The sequence below is a fragment of the Mesoplodon densirostris genome, chromosome 18 (genome assembly GCF_025265405.1).
Source record: "Mesoplodon densirostris isolate mMesDen1 chromosome 18, mMesDen1 primary haplotype, whole genome shotgun sequence".
NCBI lineage: Eukaryota > Metazoa > Chordata > Mammalia > Artiodactyla > Ziphiidae > Mesoplodon > Mesoplodon densirostris.
Window position 1 is genome coordinate 30,440,782 of NC_082678.1, and position 19,523 is coordinate 30,460,304.

The window sequence follows — 19,523 nt, forward strand, 5'->3', positions numbered from 1 at the left end:
TAGAACTAGCCTGCAGTTCTTAAAAAGTTTCAAGAGAAGCCAGAAATCCAAATTGCTCTGTGAAATATCCACATTTTAAAAGTAGCAAACCAATTCAAATTTTAAACTCTGCTGGCCAACAACATGGGCCACACAAAACACACCAGTTTGTAACCTCTGATGTATACTGTATAATGCTTTTGTTCTCATCTTCTCATATGATCTTCAGACTAGGGAGCAGATACTATTATTTGCTTCATTTTACAGATGGAGAAACTGAGGCACAGAGCAGTTTAGTAGCTTGTCCAAAGTTTGAGCATCAAAGCTGGAACTTGAGGTTTTTACAGTGTGCTTTTTTATCCTCATTACAAATGCATCCTTTTAGAAAGAACCTTTTCTTATCCTAAAGATAATACATATTACAAAATACAATAAAGTACAGAAAGGTCAAAACAAAGAAAAAACGACCACTAGTCCTAACATGCCCACATAAGCACTATTTCTTAGTGTATTTCCTTACAGAAAAAATAATTTCCCTCTTCATTCAATCAGACGTACCAGTTGTATAGGTTAGGATCTGTGCTCGGTGCTGGGGATATTACAGTGAACAGCCATAGTTCCTGCCCTCAGAAGGCTTACAATCTAGTTCTTGTTCTTTGTTCCATTCATTGCCAACCTAGATGTGAATATCCAATGGGGCTTCTTCAAGAAGCAAAAGAGTAAATAAGTGGATAGTGCATGTCAGGTGGGCCCAAGGCCCCCAGCTGCCCAGTCCCACTTGGGCTTCCTCCCTAGAAACGAAATGAGGAGAGGATTGGACTCCTAGTGAAGGAGTTAAGATGCAGAAAGGGATAGGACTTGAGAGTACTATCAAACTCTCAATTCAAGTGGCCGAGGACCTCGGTCTCGGCCCTCTCGTCCTCAAGGAAAGGGGTCGGGAGTGGGCAAGTGGTACGTGGCATCCAGAAAGATGACGAGGGTCCACAGGAAGAGGCGGTCCACCACCATGGCCACAAACTGCCAGTCCTCCTTCAACTGGGGGTAGGAAGATTAAACTGTTCCTGGGCTCCAGACAACCAGGGAAGGCGGCCTAAAGGCCCTGTACCGCACCCAGGTCCTCATACCACAGCTTGGAGACAAGGGCGGGCCCGCAGAATAGCAGAGAGCGAAACTGCGGGCGACGGATGTGAGTAAAGAACAAGTGGGAAGCCAGGGGGCGGGACCAAGTGAGGCAAACTTCCAATCGGAAAGAAAATCGAGTTCTGGGGGCGGAGCCTAAGTTTGCCGGTGGAGCCAAGGCCACTCAGGCCTTGCCTTAGCCCACCCTCTTTGGAGTCACAGCTTCGTGGTCCTCCTGTTCCCGCAGCTGTTGAGCGGTGTAGCTGATTGAAGAAACGACCTCCCGTAGGTCGGGAGGCAGGCACACAGCCCGGCTTGGACCATCGATAAATGGCCGCAGGTCCGGGGCAGACAGTTCAGGCTGGAACGTGGAAGAGGCGAGTCTGTTTGGCCATGACCAGGGCACAAAGACGGCCTGCGTGGGTGCTCTAGGCCCCGCCCCAACTCCCTCCTCCAATGCCCATCCAGGTTTCAAAACGTGAGAGAGCCCTTCAGGTTCTCTTCAACAGCGGCGACCTCTCTAGCCTTCCGCAATTCCTCCTATTCCCTTACTCTTTAGTTCCCACCTCCCCGCAAAGTGGGTAACAGAAGGGGTACTACAACTCCCATGATGCTCAACCACGACATCCTCTGAGAGCTTAGGACGCCTGCCTCCGCACAGTCTTCTGGGAACTGTAGTTCTCCCTCTCCCTTCTACGTGGGCCATGGGGAGTAGATACTACCTGTTGGGTTTGGGGAAGAGAAAATCATGTGGTGGCTTGAGGATGAAATATTCATCTGTTCCCCGACCCCAGCCACTTCTTGGAGAATCCCTGAGAGGTATAGGAGGTGGCTCCGGTATCTGGTCTCTCTCAGGTTTGGGTCTCTTCAGATCCAGATACGGAGGGAGTTTGTGGATAAAGATCTGCAGAGTAGAAGAAGAGCCGTCTTGGAGGGGACTCTTATGCTTTCAGACCAGAAGGGAAGCCGCCAACCACCCCCACGGCACGTGCCCATTCCTGCGCATGCGTGCATGCATCCCACAGATGAAATGCAACTACACAGCCAAGAGTCCTTAAGGGGGATAGGAGGCATCCTGACTGGAAAGAAAACTTCTGAGGGCTTCCACCCTGATAGTACCTAACCCTGAGAATGCTTCCTTGGGACCCACGAAGGAGAGAAGTATTGATGAAGAGAGTCTGGGATCTACACAATGTTAATGATGGGAGGATAAAATTAATTGGGCAACATTTCAACACCCAAAGACCTTGGCACTTTGACACCCTACCAGGAGTTGTAGTTCTCCCTCAGGTCTGTGAAAGGGAAGGTTGAAAGTTGGTGGGAGTGAGGGGCGACACCTGGACAAAAAGCCAAATACTAGGATTGAGAGTTAACACAGGTTGGAGAGGAGATCTTCTTACCTGACGGACCCAAAGGGGCATTTGGTGGGTGTGGGGTGAGCGATGGTGCAGGTTGAGGACTACGATGTTAAGGACGACTGAGAAGGTGACGAGGACCGTGGTAAACATGAGGTATTTGATAATGACGGGGACAGACAGGGAGGTCTCAGGCACTTTGTCTGCCAGCAGCAGCAGGAACACAGTAAGGGTCAGCAGGGCAAAGATCGAGAGCCCCATCTGCTCTACTTGGGGGACAGAGCGGAAGGCGGAAGGATTAGTCTTTGCCAGAAAGCAATCTCCCTGGCATAATCAGTGACCGTGTTTCCAGCCCACTCAAGGACAGGCTTTTGGAAGGGCCAACTGCATGCAAATAACTCCTACATTTATACCTCCAACCTGGACTGATTCCCCTAAATTCCACACTTGTATCCACCTGCCTACTTAACCTCTCCATTTGGGTGTCCAATAGACATCTTGACCTTAACATGTCCAAAACTTAATTCCCTCACCACCGACTCCCCACACAGTCTTCCTCAGGTCATAAATGACAACTCGATCTTTCCTGTGGCTCAGGCCAAATCCCTTGGAGTCATTCTCAGCTCTCCTCTCTCTCATCCCATATCCAATCCATACCAAACCCTATTGGCTCTACCTTCAACATATATCCTGAAACTGATGACTTATCCCATCTACCACTACCATCCTGGTACAAGCCACCATTACCTCAGATCTGAGTTATTACAAAGGCCTCCTCTTTGCTTCATCCTTTGCCCCCCTGCTGACTGTTCTCAACAGAGCAGCCACATTGATCCCGTTAAAATGTAAATCAGATCAACCAAGAGCCCCAAACACAGCCCAGAATGGGGGAGGCAAGTTTGCATACATCTGGTCGTGACCCAAGAGACCAGATGAGGAAAACTGAAGCCTGGGCTCTTTCTCACAGTCTGGGGAAATCAGGCATTGGGTGTCCATCCCTACATCTTACCTCCTCCCCAGAGGGTGGCTTCTGAGCCACCCTAAAAAGAACTAAGTTCTCTGCGCTCTGGGGGAGCTTTAAGATGCTGGGCGTGGGTGACAGGGAAAGGAAAATTGCTCTAAACTCTAAAGCACTGCTCTCCAGTAGCATTTTTCATGATGATGGAAATGTTCTAAATCTGTGCCGTCCAATGCAGTAGCCACTAGCTCCATGTGGCTACTGAGCACTTAGAAGATCATGGCACTGAGGAAGAGAATTTCTTTTTTATTTCTGGCCAAGCCATGAAGCTTGCGGGGTCTGAATTCCCCGACCAGGGATTGAACCACCGCCACATCAGTGAAAGCGCCAAGTCCCAACAACTGGACTGCCAGGGAACAGAATTGGATGTCAGGGAAATTCTGTTCCCTGAGGAAGAGAATTTTTAACTTTTTAACTTAATTTTTAATAGAATTAATTTTCCTTAACTTTAAGTAATTTACATTCTAATAGGCCTTTGGCTAGTGGCTACTGTAATTGACAGTGCAGCTCTAGGGCCTTGGGGATAACAGATTTAGCTAGACAGCGATGGAGGGAAAGCAGGGATAGTTTAGGTCCTCATCAGGCCCTGTGGGATGGGGCTGGGTTGGATGTCCTCCAAAGTCCACAGAAGGCTTCTCTTGTCTCTTTATTCCTCATGCTTATCTGTCCCCTCTTTTTCTAAGTTTCTCATCACACACTGATATCCCCACTCCTTGATGGTCTCCGGTGAGTTGTTGGATGTTGGAAGCCATCCTGGAGCCATTGCACCATGACAAAGTCATGAAGCAACGGAAGGCGAAACTGCAAGGCAGCGCCGTGCCAGGAAGGTGGACTACAGCTCTGTTGTTATGTTTTATGATAATAAGTTTAAATATAGGGGCAATTTTGGGGGGATGTTGCTCCACGTGAAAGAAAAATTCCTCTAGGACTCCCCCTCCTGGAACTACCACAGAATGGGAAGTACCCACTAAAGACCCAGGGAAATGGGTAAAGAATTAAGAGCCTGGAACTAAAGGGATATTTTTATGAAAAACACCCTCTAGTATGGAGTTATGGCCATGGGCTGGAGTTCCTGATGACATAGGAAATTTATGGTTCTATTATAAAGGAAGATTAATTATAGAAAAGCAAATGCCTAGAGCAGAATTAGTTGCTCGGATAGGGAGAAAGCACTGTCTCAGTTGAAGGAAACAACGAGAAAGGGCATGCAGGGTACATTGTACATATTTTCGTGGAACCATTGTAAAAGGTTGCCCATGCAAGAAGAGAAATAGGAACAAGTAGCTTCAACTTTTACAACTAAAATAATCATATAACTGCTTGGCTTGGTTACTAAGAAATAACCTGTGATTAATGGGAACTTGGGAAATATTTTAATAGGACATCTAGAAACTAGGGGATATTTTTTTTTAAAAAAATCTTTATAGAACATTTTGAGGTTTGATTGTGCTAAGATTGTTTGGTCACATACCTGGTAATGTAATCAACTACAATATATAAACCTGTGACTGTAAACAATAAAGAAGAGAGAGAAACATGCAATGCTGATACTTTAAGAAGTGTAATAGATTTATTTCCTTCGCCGACGCTATCTATCCCTCGGGTTTCCCTTGACTCGCTGGAGCTGGACTCCGGCAGTTGGATGTGGCCCTATGAAGGCGCCTGGGAGACAGAGCTTCGCACTTGTCCCTGTCTGCTGTCTCTGGCGGGCGTCAAAGACCACACGCCCTAGAGAGAGCTTCGCACTTGTCCCTGTCTGCTGTCTCTGGCGGGCATCAAAGACCACATGCCCTAGCCGGGTGCCTGCTGGTTTTGGGAGGCGTAGACATCTGGTGATAGTTCTGGCAGGCTGGGGGGATGGTATCGGGTGGTACACCCAGGCTTGTCTGCCTGTTCGCTGCGAGGAGGTTAGCAGGTCATTGTAGGCCCCCTGAGCCTTGGCAGAGCAGGAGTTGTGACTGGGTGGGACAGAAGTCCATGGTATGTGCTGCCCTGCATCCTCCTTTCGAGGAACTGTCTCAGATATAAATGACTTTTGGGTCTGACGTGGGCCCAAAACTTGGACAGAGTCAGTTCCTAGAGGGTTCTTGTGGAGGCCAGGGTTTGGGATAAGGCCTGAGTTGTTATGGAGGCCTCGTCTCTTGGATAAGCCAGAGTCTGGAGTAAGGGCTGGACCCTTATGGGGGCCAGGATCTCGATTAATTCCTGAGTCCTCATGGAAGTTAGGGTCATGGGTATGTTCTGAGCTCCTGTAAATTCCAGCATCTTGGGTAAGGCCAGGATTCTTATGGAGGTCAGAATCTTGAGTAAGGCCTTGGCTCCTGCAGACTCCAGAAGCTTGGGACAGGCCTGGATTCTTGTAGTCTCCGGAGTCTCGGGTAAGGCTTGAGCCCTTATGGAGACGAGCGGTTTGCACAAGACCTGGGCTCTTATGGAGATCAGACTCCTGGCAAAGGACTGAGCTCTTGTTGACTGCAGAGTCTTGGGCATGGCATGGACTCTTCTGTGGCCAAGAATCTTGGGTAATGACTGGATTCTTCTGAAGGTCAGAGTCTTGGGAAAGGCTTGGATTCTTGCAGAAGTAAGGGTCTTCGGTAAGGCCTCGAAGTTCGTGGAGGCCTGGATCTTGAGCAAGGCCTGGGTTCTTGAGGAGGCCTGTGTCTCCGGTAAGGCCTGGGGTCCTTTGGAGGACAGAGCATTGGTTGAGACCTAGACTCTCATGAAGTTCTGGGGGTTGGGGCTGGTTTGGGGTTTGGGAAGTAGTGGATAACTGGGGAGGGATGGGGCCCTGGGGAGAGAGGACAGACTGAGGAGACTTGGAGGTTAAAGAAAGGTGGGGGTTTGTATTAAGGCGGAGGGCTTCTGGTGGTTGCTGTGTTGATGAAGGACAAAGGATCTGGGAAAACAAGAGGCAGAGAAAGAGTGCATGGTGGAGGCATGGTGCATGGTGAGCTCTGGGCACTGGTCGGAGAATGGAAGCAAGGTTGAGAAGGTGCAGCATCCTTGGAGTACACCAGGAATTTGGGGCAGACTGGAGTCTGGGGATCCGTGTTTCTCTTCTCAGACTGGCAAGGATGGGAGCTACAGTGAGTGAAGGTCTTGGACTGTACAAATTTGTCTTTGGCATGATTTGGGATCTTCCATTCCATAGTCCCCAACTCCACGTAACCCGGTATGGACACTGTGGAGGGCTTGGCACTGTCCCCACTACATTGCTTCAGTGTTTGCTCAGCTGTACCAGAGCTCACCAGACCATGCCCCTCTTGGGGCCTGGTTAGGGTACCCAAGTCATTTCTGGAGTACCCAGAGTTCTGAGGGGGACACACATGGAATAAGTTCTGCTTTATGCTGCGGGCATAGTAGACCACATGGCCAGAGGAGAGGCCTTGGTCGAAGGTAGACAAGGTAGAGAGAATAGAATCTAGGATGGGGGTATGGGTGGTGGAAGGGACTGGAGGGGTCGTCAGGGTCATGACCAGTGCTGGGACAGAGGTTGTGGCAGAGATCGGGACAGGGGCTGGTGTAGGGGCTAGGGCAGGAGTAGTAGCAGGGGCAGAAGTTGGGGGAGGGGCCAGAGTGTTGGCATGGGTATAGGTCAGATGAGCATGGGTCAGGGTGCAGAGAGAAGTGTGGCCCAGGAATAGGGCTGAGGCATATGAGGGGGCCTGGGCTTGGGCCTGGGCTGGGGTATGGGCTGAGGTATGCTCCGGGCCATGGACCTGGGCAGGGCTGTGCTCAGGGGTGAGGGCTGGTGAGGGGGTCTGGGCCTGGGGGGTAGTGTGCTCAGGGAGGTGGAGTGTGGAGCAAGTCTGGGCCTGAGGTGGGGCGTGCACAGAGGGGTGCTTGTAGGAGAAGGTCTGGGCCTTGGCAGGAGAATGTGCAGGGAGCTGAACTGGGGGGCAGGTCTGGGCCCGGGCTGAGTCATAGTCTGGGGTCTTAGTCTTGCTCTCTTGGGGCAGGCAGAGTGGAACCACGTCCACCTTGCTTATCCTGCGGAGCTTGGAAGATGTCTCTCACCTGGAGTTAAAAGTGGCTTGGGACTTTAAGGCTGTGAACGGAGGGGCCTCCCCAGCTCCCACTAACCCCTCCTTCCACAGTCCCCGTGGAGCCTCCGTGGAAGCCCGAGCCCGTCCACACTGCGGCGGCATCCAGCAGCACTTAGAAGCCGTCTCATCATCTGTTTCTGGTATCCAGGATTCAAGGTGGTTTGGGTGCCTGTGCAGGAAGCTCGGGCAATGGCGGAAGCAGGGAGAAACTCTTGAACACAGGTTCTTGGGATCCACGGAGCAGCGCGTGCGATGGCTGCCTCCACAGCTGGCTTGCTTGTCTGCCGGGAAAGGCGAGATGGGACAGGGCCTGGGTTCCTGAGGGGCTGAGAATCAAGGCAGGGATAGAAGAAAGGGGACAGGCCCACATCCCCTGAGCCCACACTGGCGCCCACTTACCTTTGGGGAAAATACGGTTGAAACCTGCCCGCAAGAATCTCTTCAGATGCATCCAGAGCTGAGGGAAGCAAGGGAGCGTGGAGTTCGGGATCAGGGTGAGCCCTGAAATCCAACCCTTGTCCGGCCACACTGCAGCAGCCATCCCATCTCAGCCCCTTCAAGACCCCAGGGCTCCCCCAACCACACTGCCCAGATCCTGCCCTCACCAGAGTCACCACGTTGATCCACACGTTGAGCAACATGATGCTGACCAGGATCAGAAGAATTGAGTCTCTTAGGTCTTGGCATTTCCCGGGTGTGGTGCCAGAGCACGCCTCGGCTAGGTAATGGGTTTGCTCAGCCATGGCCGGGGGTCCCAGGACTGCCTGGGTCCGCTGGCCTCCATATATGTATACTGGGAGACAGACTGGGTCATAATGGGGCAGGTGGTGGCGTCACAGTGAGGGAGGGGGACGAAAAGGAGGGCCAGGCGTGGCATTCCATGGTTCCCCGGGTGAGGTAAGCTGAGCCTGGACAGCCAAACAGGGCCCGGAGGCCAGCACACCTCCCCTCGAGCTGTCAAACATTCGCTCACCGCCCACTGACTCACTTGTTCAAATGTCACATTCCATCTCTTGGCCCCTCCTGAGACTAGAAAGACCTTGGCCTCAGAGCCCTGCGGAAGGCCTGGCTGGAGTCCAGAGCCTCAGCCTTCTTCATGCCCTTCACTGGCTGTGGAGCTGGACCTGCCCAGATGTGGAACCTCCCAGTTTGGAAGCAGCTTCTTGTTTGAGGCTCTTTGGGGACAGGGACAGCTGAGACACAGAGGAGGTGCCCAGAGACCAGTGGTGTGGAGACTGCAGCTGCACATCTACTTAGTGCATGGTATCGGACCAGGAGGGGCCTGCTGGCAGGACTGTGGCCACTAAACCAAGGGGACCCTCAGGCCCAGAAGGGGACACTGGCTTCTTATTGCAGGAAGCCAAAGGCAGGGACCCAAGCTGGCAGAAGGAGTGGCGCTTCCAAGCCACAGACCGCCAATGTTTTCTGGACCATGGCGCTCTTTATTCCTCTCTCCATGCCCTGCCGCTCCCCACCCGCCCCCATTAGCTGCTGGCCAGTTCATTTTCCCAGTCTGGCTTCCGTGCAGAGAGGGCCTCGAGGCCGAGGTGGAAGGTAGCAGCGAGTTGGCCCGCGCTTGGCTTCCTGCACTTGCCGCTTCAACTCCAGGCTGTCATACACCTGGTAGTTGGCATTTCCCCCTGGCTTCCGGCTGAGTGGCATGAAGGTGGGCGGGGGTGGAGGGTGTTCGGTAGCCTGGACGTCGGGCAGAGTCTGGGAGGGGCGGAGGAGCAGCGCTGAGCTGGGATCCGAGGCCCGCTGGTAGAGGCCTCGGCCAGCACCGTGAGGGAGGCGGAGGCGGCCAGAGGGTGCCGCACAGGCAGCATCTCTGCCCATTCGGCAGCCCAGCGCCGCACCTCGTGGGGATCCCGGGAGTAGTTCAAGTGTCCCGTGGAGTGGCGCGGGCTGTGGCTGGGCTGGCTGTGAGCACAGCTGTGGAGGCTCCGTCCGTGGGCCGGTGGGGAGTTGCGCTGCCAGGCTTCGGGCCGGTAGCCCTGAGGCACCAGAGCTGATGGAGGCTCAGAGCCCTCCGGACCACGCCGCCGCTGATCCCAGGAGTCATACGGGAGATGGCCCCGTGAGGGGTAAGTTCTGTGCCCCCCAGGGACCCACGAGCTGTTAGGGGGCAGCCGTCGGGTAAGTGGTGGAGACGAGGTCCACTGGTCAGCATCCACATTGCCCCAGATGCGGGATGGCGAGCAAGGGGCCCCGAAGGACTGCAGCCCTAGCTCAGACTTGGCCTCCACACGCTTGGGCATGCGGTGCAGCTCGGGCGACAGGTAGAGACAGGCTGGAGGCTGGATGGCCAGGATCCCACCCTGTCGACCCCAGAGGCCCACGTTGGAGGGCAGACCCATCTGCCGGTAGAGCCCTCCCCAGAGCCCCCACGGGTACTTGGGTTGTGGGAAGGAAAGTTGGGCCTCCTCCTCCAGGTAGGAGTCCAGGTCCTCCCAGTTCAAGGAGGGCATCGGAGGCAGCTGTGACGTCCTGTGGAGGCGATGCGGCCTACGGAAGCCTGAGCAGCTGGAGGGGAATTTTCTAAATTCTTGGGCCTCCCCTGGTGGCTTCAGGGGTGGCGGCTGCAGCTGCAGCTACGGTTGCGGAGATGGTGGTAGGAGGACGAGGAGTAGCAAGTGGACCGGGCCATTCTCACTTCCACAGGGTCCAGGGTGCAGTGCATGTGGATGTCTTGGGCCTTGGCTGGAGGATGTTTGGAGGAACTTTCACAAGCCTGTGAGATTTCATCTGTGGGAGGCGAGAGTCCGTGAGGGCAGGGCAACTGTCAGAAGATTTCAGGGTTGGGAACCTGGGAGCCTGGGTTTCTAGGGCCCTGGGAATGGCGAGGCGGGGTGCCCCTTAGCTGTCTTCGGTAGTTACTTTGCTGAATAATACAATACATGGTCTTGTCTAAGGCATTCTGGAGCCCATGCCATAGCTGGGGTGGGGTGGGGTGGGGTGGGGTGGGTGAAAATGAAGGCCAGGCTCTCTACCCTCACCACCACTCCCAGCCAAGACCGTTCCTGCAGACGGAGGTGCAGGCTGCAGCTGGTTCCCACCCTCAGCCATCTTCACCCCTACTGGTGATCCCCAACCATCGCTGACCATAGTTGCCATGCTGATCCCAATGCTGACAAGAATGACAATGCCCAGCAACAGGAGTAGGAAGTCCTCCGCATTCTGGGTACTTTGTTGGTATTGATGGCAGCACCCCAGGTTGTCATACCAGAGCTGGTGTTCCATGGTGGGCGGGTCCTAGGGCCGCCTGAGCCGTGGGACGCCCCACCCCCCCAACCCCACCGGCCCTGACCCACACTGCACTCATGCCAGGACCTGGGGACACCCACCAACAGGTGAGGGACCATGGTCATAATGAGGCACATTGCAGGGAGTCACAATGCGGAGTTGTCCAATCTTTCATCCACTCAGCTGGTCCTTTAGGTGGCCGTCTCTGCCCTCGGCTCCCACTACATGGAGCCTAGTCCCCAGAGTTCAGTCTGTCCTTCTGTCTCCATGGGGCCTTGCTTAACTTGATTTGCAAGCAGGGTTGCTACAGATGAGAGACAGTCTTCATAGTGACTGGATCATGCATATAGGATTTCCTCCATTTCATTGTTCAAGACATTAGGACCGCTTACGTAGCCTGTTGGGCTTCTTAGAACTAGCCTGCAGTTCTTAAAAAGTTTCAAGAGAAGCCAGAAATCCAAATTGCTCTGTGAAATATCCACATTTTAAAAGTAGCAAACCAATTCAAATTTTAAACTCTGCTGGCCAACAACATGGGCCACACAAAACACACCAGTTTGTAACCTCTGATGTATACTGTATAATGCTTTTGTTCTCATCTTCTCATATGATCTTCAGACTAGGGAGCAGATACTATTATTTGCTTCATTTTACAGATGGAGAAACTGAGGCACAGAGCAGTTTAGTAGCTTGTCCAAAGTTTGAGCATCAAAGCTGGAACTTGAGGTTTTTACAGTGTGCTTTTTTATCCTCATTACAAATGCATCCTTTTAGAAAGAACCTTTTCTTATCCTAAAGATAATACATATTACAAAATACAATAAAGTACAGAAAGGTCAAAACAAAGAAAAAACGACCACTAGTCCTAACATGCCCACATAAGCACTATTTCTTAGTGTATTTCCTTACAGAAAAAATAATTTCCCTCTTCATTCAATCAGAGGTACCAGTTGTATAGGTTAGGATCTGTGCTCGGTGCTGGGGATATTACAGTGAACAGCCATAGTTCCTGCCCTCAGAAGGCTTACAATCTAGTTCTTGTTCTTTGTTCCATTCATTGCCAACCTAGATGTGAATATCCAATGGGGCTTCTTCAAGAAGCAAAAGAGTAAATAAGTGGATAGTGCATGTCAGGTGGGCCCAAGGCCCCCAGCTGCCCAGTCCCACTTGGGCTTCCTCCCTAGAAACGAAATGAGGAGAGGATTGGACTCCTAGTGAAGGAGTTAAGATGCAGAAAGGGATAGGACTTGAGAGTACTATCAAACTCTCAATTCAAGTGGCCGAGGACCTCGGTCTCGGCCCTCTCGTCCTCAAGGAAAGGGGTCGGGAGTGGGCAAGTGGTACGTGGCATCCAGAAAGATGACGAGGGTCCACAGGAAGAGGCGGTCCACCACCATGGCCACAAACTGCCAGTCCTCCTTCAACTGGGGGTAGGAAGATTAAACTGTTCCTGGGCTCCAGACAACCAGGGAAGGCGGCCTCAAGGCCCTGTACCGCACCCAGGTCCTCATACCACAGCTTGGAGACAAGGGCGGGCCCGCAGAATAGCAGAGAGCGAAACTGCGGGCGACGGATGTGAGTAAAGAACAAGTGGGAAGCCAGGGGGCGGGACCAAGTGAGGCAAACTTCCAATCGGAAAAAAAATCGAGTTCTGGGGGCGGAGCCTAAGTTTGCCGGTGGAGCCAAGGCCACTCAGGCCTTGCCTTAGCCCACCCTCTTTGGAGTCACAGCTTCGTGGTCCTCCTGTTCCCGCAGCTGTTGAGCGGTGTAGCTGATTGAAGAAACGACCTCCCGTAGGTCGGGAGGCAGGCACACAGCCCGGCTTGGACCATCGATAAATGGCCGCAGGTCCGGGGCAGACAGTTCAGGCTGGAACGTGGAAGAGGCGAGTCTGTTTGGCCATGACCGGGGCACAAAGACGGCCTGCGTGGGTGCTCTAGGCCCCGCCCCAACTCCCTCCTCCAATGCCCATCCAGGTTTCAAAACGTGAGAGAGCCCTTCAGGTTCTCTTCAACAGCGGCGACCTCTCTAGCCTTCCGCAATTCCTCCTATTCCCTTACTCTTTAGTTCCCACCTCCCCGCAAAGTGGGTAACAGAAGGGGTACTACAACTCCCATGATGCTCAACCACGACATCCTCTGAGAGCTTAGGACGCCTGCCTCCGCACAGTCTTCTGGGAACTGTAGTTCTCCCTCTCCCTTCTACGTGGGCCATGGGGAGTAGATACTACCTGTTGGGTTTGGGGAAGAGAAAATCATGTGGTGGCTTGAGGATGAAATATTCATCTGTTCCCCGACCCCAGCCACTTCTTGGAGAATCCCTGAGAGGTATAGGAGGTGGCTCCGGTATCTGGTCTCTCTCAGGTTTGGGTCTCTTCAGATCCAGATACGGAGGGAGTTTGTGGATAAAGATCTGCAGAGTAGAAGAAGAGCCGTCTTGGAGGGGACTCTTATGCTTTCAGACCAGAAGGGAAGCCGCCAACCACCCCCACGGCACGTGCCCATTCCTGCGCATGCGTGCATGCATCCCACAGATGAAATGCAACTACACAGCCAAGAGTCCTTAAGGGGGATAGGAGGCATCCTGACTGGAAAGAAAACTTCTGAGGGCTTCCACCCTGATAGTACCTAACCCTGAGAATGCTTCCTTGGGACCCACGAAGGAGAGAAGTATTGATGAAGAGAGTCTGGGATCTACACAATGTTAATGATGGGAGGATAAAATTAATTGGGCAACATTTCAACACCCAAAGACCTTGGCACTTTGACACCCTACCAGGAGTTGTAGTTCTCCCTCAGGTCTGTGAAAGGGAAGGTTGAAAGTTGGTGGGAGTGAGGGGCGACACCTGGACAAAAAGCCAAATACTAGGATTGAGAGTTAACACAGGTTGGAGAGGAGATCTTCTTACCTGACGGACCCAAAGGGGCATTTGGTGGGTGTGGGGTGAGCGATGGTGCAGGTTGAGGACTACGATGTTAAGGACGACTGAGAAGGTGACGAGGACCGTGGTAAACATGAGGTATTTGATAATGACGGGGACAGACAGGGAGGTCTCAGGCACTTTGTCTGCCAGCAGCAGCAGGAACACAGTAAGGGTCAGCAGGGCAAAGATCGAGAGCCCCATCTGCTCTACTTGGGGGACAGAGTGGAAGGCGGAAGGATTAGTCTTTGCCAGAAAGCAATCTCCCTGGCATAATCAGTGACCGTGTTTCCAGCCCACTCAAGGACAGGCTTTTGGAAGGGCCAACTGCATGCAAATAACTCCTACATTTATACCTCCAACCTGGACTGATTCCCCTAAATTCCACACTTGTATCCACCTGCCTACTTAACCTCTCCATTTGGGTGTCCAATAGACATCTTGACCTTAACATGTCCAAAACTTAATTCCCTCACCACCGACTCCCCACACAGTCTTCCTCAGGTCATAAATGACAACTCGATCTTTCCTGTGGCTCAGGCCAAATCCCTTGGAGTCATTCTCAGCTCTCCTCTCTCTCATCCCATATCCAATCCATACCAAACCCTATTGGCTCTACCTTCAACATATATCCTGAAACTGATGACTTATCCCATCTACCACTACCATCCTGGTACAAGCCACCATTACCTCAGATCTGAGTTATTACAAAGGCCTCCTCTTTGCTTCATCCTTTGCCCCCCTGCTGACTGTTCTCAACAGAGCAGCCACATTGATCCCGTTAAAATGTAAATCAGATCAACCAAGAGCCCCAAACACAGCCCAGAATGGGGGAGGCAAGTTTGCATACATCTGGTCGTGACCCAAGAGACCAGATGAGGAAAACTGAAGCCTGGGCTCTTTCTCACAGTCTGGGGAAATCAGGCATTGGGTGTCCATCCCTACATCTTACCTCCTCCCCAGAGGGTGGCTTCTGAGCCACCCTAAAAAGAACTAAGTTCTCTGCGCTCTGGGGGAGCTTTAAGATGCTGGGCGTGGGTGACAGGGAAAGGAAAATTGCTCTAAACTCTAAAGCACTGCTCTCCAGTAGCATTTTTCATGATGATGGAAATGTTCTAAATCTGTGCCGTCCAATGCAGTAGCCACTAGCTCCATGTGGCTACTGAGCACTTAGAAGATCATGGCACTGAGGAAGAGAATTTCTTTTTTTTTCTGGCCAAGCCATGAAGCTTGCGGGGTCTGAATTCCCCGACCAGGGATTGAACCACCGCCACATCAGTGAAAGCGCCAAGTCCCAACAACTGGACTGCCAGGGAACAGAATTGGATGTCAGGGAAATTCTGTTCCCTGAGGAAGAGAATTTTTAACTTTTTAACTTAATTTTTAATAGAATTAATTTTCCTTAACTTTAAGTAATTTACATTCTAATAGGCCTTTGGCTAGTGGCTACTGTAATTGACAGTGCAGCTCTAGGGCCTTGGGGATAACGGATTTAGCTAGACAGCGATGGAGGGAAAGCAGGGATAGTTTAGGTCCTCATCAGGCCCTGTGGGATGGGGCTGGGTTGGATGTCCTCCAAAGTCCACAGAAGGCTTCTCTTGTCTCTTTATTCCTCATGCTTATCTGTCCCCTCTTTTTCTAAGTTTCTCATCACACACTGATATCCCCACTCCTTGATGGTCTCCGGTGAGTTGTTGGATGTTGGAAGCCATCCTGGAGCCATTGCACCATGACAAAGTCATGAAGCAACGGAAGGCGAAACTGCAAGGCAGCGCCGTGCCAGGAAGGTGGACTACAGCTCTGTTGTTATGTTTTATGATAATAAGTTTAAATATAGGGGCAATTTTGGGGGGATGTTGCTCCACGTGAAAGAAAAATTCCTCTAGGACTCCCCCTCCTGGAACTACCACAGAATGGGAAGTACCCACTAAAGACCCAGGGAAATGGGTAAAGAATTAAGAGCCTGGAACTAAAGGGATATTTTTATGAAAAACACCCTCTAGTATGGAGTTATGGCCATGGGCTGGAGTTCCTGATGACATAGGAAATTTATGGTTCTATTATAAAGGAAGATTAATTATAGAAAAGCAAATGCCTAGAGCAGAATTAGTTGCTCGGATAGGGAGAAAGCACTGTCTCAGTTGAAGGAAACAACGAGAAAGGGCATGCAGGGTACATTGTACATATTTTCGTGGAACCATTGTAAAAGGTTGCCCATGCAAGAAGAGAAATAGGAACAAGTAGCTTCAACTTTTACAACTAAAATAATCATATAACTGCTTGGCTTGGTTACTAAGAAATAACCTGTGATTAATGGGAACTTGGGAAATATTTTAATAGGACATCTAGAAACTAGGGGATATTTTTTTTTAAAAAAATCTTTATAGAACATTTTGAGGTTTGATTGTGCTAAGATTGTTTGGTCACATACCTGGTAATGTAATCAACTACAATATATAAACCTGTGACTGTAAACAATAAAGAAGAGAGAGAAACATGCAATGCTGATACTTTAAGAAGTGTAATAGATTTATTTCCTTCGCCGACGCTATCTATCCCTCGGGTTTCCCTTGACTCGCTGGAGCTGGACTCCGGCAGTTGGATGTGGCCCTATGAAGGCGCCTGGGAGACAGAGCTTCGCACTTGTCCCTGTCTGCTGTCTCTGGCGGGCGTCAAAGACCACACGCCCTAGAGAGAGCTTCGCACTTGTCCCTGTCTGCTGTCTCTGGCGGGCATCAAAGACCACATGCCCTAGCCGGGTGCCTGCTGGTTTTGGGAGGCGTAGACATCTGGTGATAGTTCTGGCAGGCTGGGGGGATGGTATCGGGTGGTACACCCAGGCTTGTCTGCCTGTTCGCTGCGAGGAGGTTAGCAGGTCATTGTAGGCCCCCTGAGCCTTGGCAGAGCAGGAGTTGTGACTGGGTGGGACAGAAGTCCATGGTATGTGCTGCCCTGCATCCTCCTTTCGAGGAACTGTCTCAGATATAAATGACTTTTGGGTCTGACGTGGGCCCAAAACTTGGACAGAGTCAGTTCCTAGAGGGTTCTTGTGGAGGCCAGGGTTTGGGATAAGGCCTGAGTTGTTATGGAGGCCTCGTCTCTTGGATAAGCCAGAGTCTGGAGTAAGGGCTGGACCCTTATGGGGGCCAGGATCTCGATTAATTCCTGAGTCCTCATGGAAGTTAGGGTCATGGGTATGTTCTGAGCTCCTGTAAATTCCAGCATCTTGGGTAAGGCCAGGATTCTTATGGAGGTCAGAATCTTGAGTAAGGCCTTGGCTCCTGCAGACTCCAGAAGCTTGGGACAGGCCTGGATTCTTGTAGTCTCCGGAGTCTCGGGTAAGGCTTGAGCCCTTATGGAGACGAGCGGTTTGCACAAGACCTGGGCTCTTATGGAGATCAGACTCCTGGCAAAGGACTGAGCTCTTGTTGACTGCAGAGTCTTGGGCATGGCATGGACTCTTCTGTGGCCAAGAATCTTGGGTAATGACTGGATTCTTCTGAAGGTCAGAGTCTTGGGAAAGGCTTGGATTTTTGCAGAGGTAAGGGTCTTCGGTAAGGCCTCGAAGTTCGTGGAGGCCTGGATCTTGAGCAAGGCCTGGGTTCTTGAGGAGGCCTGTGTCTCCGGTAAGGCCTGGGGTCCTTTGGAGGACAGAGCATTGGTTGAGACCTAGACTCTCATGAAGTTCTGGGGGTTGGGGCTGGTTTGGGGTTTGGGAAGTAGTGGATAACTGGGGAGGGATGGGGCCCTGGGGAGAGAGGACAGACTGAGGAGACTTGGAGGTTGGGGGAAAGGTGGGGGTTTGTATTAAGGCGGAGGGCTTCTGGTGGTTGCTGTGTTGATGAAGGACAAAGGATCTGGGAAAACAAGAGGCAGAGAAAGAGTGCATGGTGGAGGCATGGTGCATGGTGAGCTCTGGGCACTGGTCGGAGAATGGAAGCAAGGTTGAGAAGGTGCAGCATCCTTGGAGTACACCAGGAATTTGGGGCAGACTGGAGTCTGGGGATCCGTGTTTCTCTTCTCAGACTGGCAAGGATGGGAGCTACAGTGAGTGAAGGTCTTGGACTGTACAAATTTGTCTTTGGCATGATTTGGGATCTTCCATTCCATAGTCCCCAACTCCACGTAACCCGGTATGGACCCTGTGGAGGGCTTGGCACTGTCCCCACTACATTGCTTCAGTGTTTGCTCAGCTGTACCAGAGCTCACCAGACCATGCCCCTCTTGGGGCCTGGTTAGGGTACCCAAGTCATTTCTGGAGTACCCAGAGTTCTGAGGGGGACACACATGGAATAAGTTCTGCTTTATGCTGCGGGCATAGTAGACCACATGGCCAGAGGAGAGGCCTTGGTCGAAGGTAGACAAGGTAGAGAGAATAGAATCTAGGATGGGGGTACGGGTGGTGGAAGGGACTGGAGGGGTCGTCAGGGCCATGACCAGTGCTGGGACAGAGGTTGTGGCAGAGATCGGGACAGGGGCTGGTGTAGGGGCTAGGGCAGGAGTAGTAGCAGGGGCAGAAGTTGGGGGAGGGGCCAGAGTGTTGGCATGAGTATAGGTCAGATGAGCATGGGTCAGGGTGCAGAGAGAAGTGTGGCCCAGGAATTGGGCTGAGGCATGTGAGGGGGCCTGGGCTTGGGCCTGGGCTGGGGTATGGGCTGAGGTATGCTCTGGGCCATGGACCTGGGCAGGGCTGTGCTCAGGGGTGAGGGCTGGTGAGGGGGTCTGGGCCTGGGGGGTAGTGTGCTCAGGGAGGTGGAGTGTGGAGCAAGTCTGGGCCTGAGGTGGGGCGTGCACAGAGGGGTGCTTGTAGGAGAAGGTCTGGGCCTTGGCAGGAGAATGTGCAGGGAGCTGAACTGGGGGGCAGGTCTGGGCCCGGGCTGGGGCCAGGGCTGAGTCATAGTCTGGGGTCTTAGTCTTGCTCTCTTGGGGCAGGCAGAGTGGAACCACGTCCACCTTGCTTATCCTGTGGAGCTTGGAAGATGTCTCTCACCTGGAGTTAAAGGTGGCTTGGGACTTTAAGGCTGTGAACGGAGGGGCCTCCCCAGCTCCCACTAACCCCTCCTTCCACAGTCCCCGTGGAGCCTCCGTGGAAGCCCGAGCCCGTCCACACTGCGGCAGCATCCAGCAGCACTTAGAAGCCGTCTCATCATCTGTTTCTGGTATCCAGGATTCAAGGTGGTTTGGGTGCCTGTGCAGGAAGCTCGGGCGATGGCGGAAGCGGGGAGAAACTCTTGAACACAGGTTCTTGGGATCCACGGAGCAGCGCGTGCGATGGCTGCCTCCACAGCTGGCTTGCTTGTCTGCAGGGAAAGGCGAGATGGGACAGGGCCTGGGTTCCTGAGGGGCTGAGAATCAAGGCAGGGATAGAAGAAAGGGGACAGGCCCACATCCCCTGAGCCCACACTGGCGCCCACTTACCTTTGGGGAAAATACGGTTGAAACCTGCCCGCAAGAATCTCTTCAGATGCATCCAGAGCTGAGGGAAGCAAGGGAGCGTGGAGTTCGGGATCAGGGTGAGCCCTGAAATCCAACCCTTGTCCGGCCACACTGCAGCAGCCATCCCATCTCAGCCCCTTCAAGACCCCAGGGCTCCCCCAACCACACTGCCCAGATCCTGCCCTCACCAGAGTCACCACGTTGATCCACACGTTGAGCAACATGATGCTGACCAGGATCAGAAGAATTGAGTCTCCTAGGACTTGGCATTTCCCGGTTGTGGTGCCAGAGCACGCCTCGGCTAGGTAATGGGTTTGCTCAGCCATGGCCGGGGGTCCCAGGAGTGCCTGGGTCCGCTGGCCTCCATATATGTATACTGGGAGACAGACTGGGTCATAATGGGGCAG

The 19,523-nt window shown here is 52.4% G+C and overlaps 4 protein-coding genes and 1 pseudogene across 4 annotated transcripts; all 5 read right to left on the reverse strand.

Moving 5' to 3' along the window:
* Positions 1-900: 900 nt before the first annotated feature.
* On the reverse strand, positions 901-3,092 carry LOC132479201 (acetylcholine receptor subunit beta-like). Its single transcript, XM_060082771.1, has 5 exons — positions 2,987-3,092; positions 2,499-2,722; positions 1,821-2,002; positions 1,319-1,481; positions 901-1,014 (listed from the first exon to the last, which is right to left on the reverse strand). Exons 1-5 carry the CDS (start codon positions 3,090-3,092, stop codon positions 901-903), a joined length of 789 nt encoding a protein of 262 aa, XP_059938754.1.
* Positions 3,093-5,059: 1,967 nt separating this feature from the next.
* On the reverse strand, positions 5,060-8,260 carry LOC132479202 (uncharacterized protein SPEM3-like). The gene is given in 5 exon segments (XM_060082773.1): positions 5,060-6,297; positions 6,300-6,374; positions 6,377-7,698; positions 7,913-7,974; positions 8,123-8,260. Coding segments are annotated over 5 exon segments (2,835 nt in total).
* Positions 8,261-8,820: 560 nt separating this feature from the next.
* Positions 8,821-10,866, reverse strand: LOC132478370 (uncharacterized protein SPEM2-like; annotated as a pseudogene).
* Positions 10,867-12,070: 1,204 nt separating this feature from the next.
* On the reverse strand, positions 12,071-13,884 carry LOC132477997 (acetylcholine receptor subunit beta-like). The gene is made up of 4 exons (XM_060080662.1): positions 13,669-13,884; positions 12,991-13,172; positions 12,489-12,651; positions 12,071-12,184 (listed from the first exon to the last, which is right to left on the reverse strand). The coding sequence occupies exons 1-4, from the start codon at positions 13,882-13,884 to the stop codon at positions 12,071-12,073; spliced, it is 675 nt and encodes a 224-aa protein (XP_059936645.1).
* A 2,344-nt stretch (positions 13,885-16,228) lies between these two features.
* On the reverse strand, positions 16,229-19,442 carry LOC132479203 (uncharacterized protein SPEM3-like). Its single transcript, XM_060082774.1, is given in 5 exon segments — positions 16,229-17,544; positions 17,547-18,663; positions 18,781-18,980; positions 19,099-19,156; positions 19,305-19,442. Coding segments are annotated over 5 exon segments (2,829 nt in total).
* Between the last annotated feature and the right edge of the window lie 81 nt (positions 19,443-19,523).

Coding starts and splice junctions, on each gene's coding strand:
- LOC132479201 (XM_060082771.1), bottom strand. CDS start 3,092: ATGAGAGAGAGGAGAGCTGAGAATGACTCCAAGGGATTTGGCCTGAGC. Junction 2,723..2,986: donor GACTGTGTGGGGAGTCGGTG/GTGAGGGAATTA, acceptor CTGTCCCCCAAG/TAGAGCAGATGGGGCTCTCG. Junction 1,015..1,318: donor AACAGGAGGACCACGAAGCT/GTGACTCCAAAG, acceptor TCCTACCCCCAG/TTGAAGGAGGACTGGCAGTT.
- LOC132477997 (XM_060080662.1), bottom strand. CDS start 13,884: ATGGGGCTCTCGATCTTTGCCCTGCTGACCCTTACTGTGTTCCTGCTG. Junction 12,652..12,990: donor CTCTTCCCCAAACCCAACAG/GTAGTATCTACT, acceptor ATGGCCAAACAG/ACTCGCCTCTTCCACGTTCC. Junction 12,185..12,488: donor AACAGGAGGACCACGAAGCT/GTGACTCCAAAG, acceptor TCCTACCCCCAG/TTGAAGGAGGACTGGCAGTT.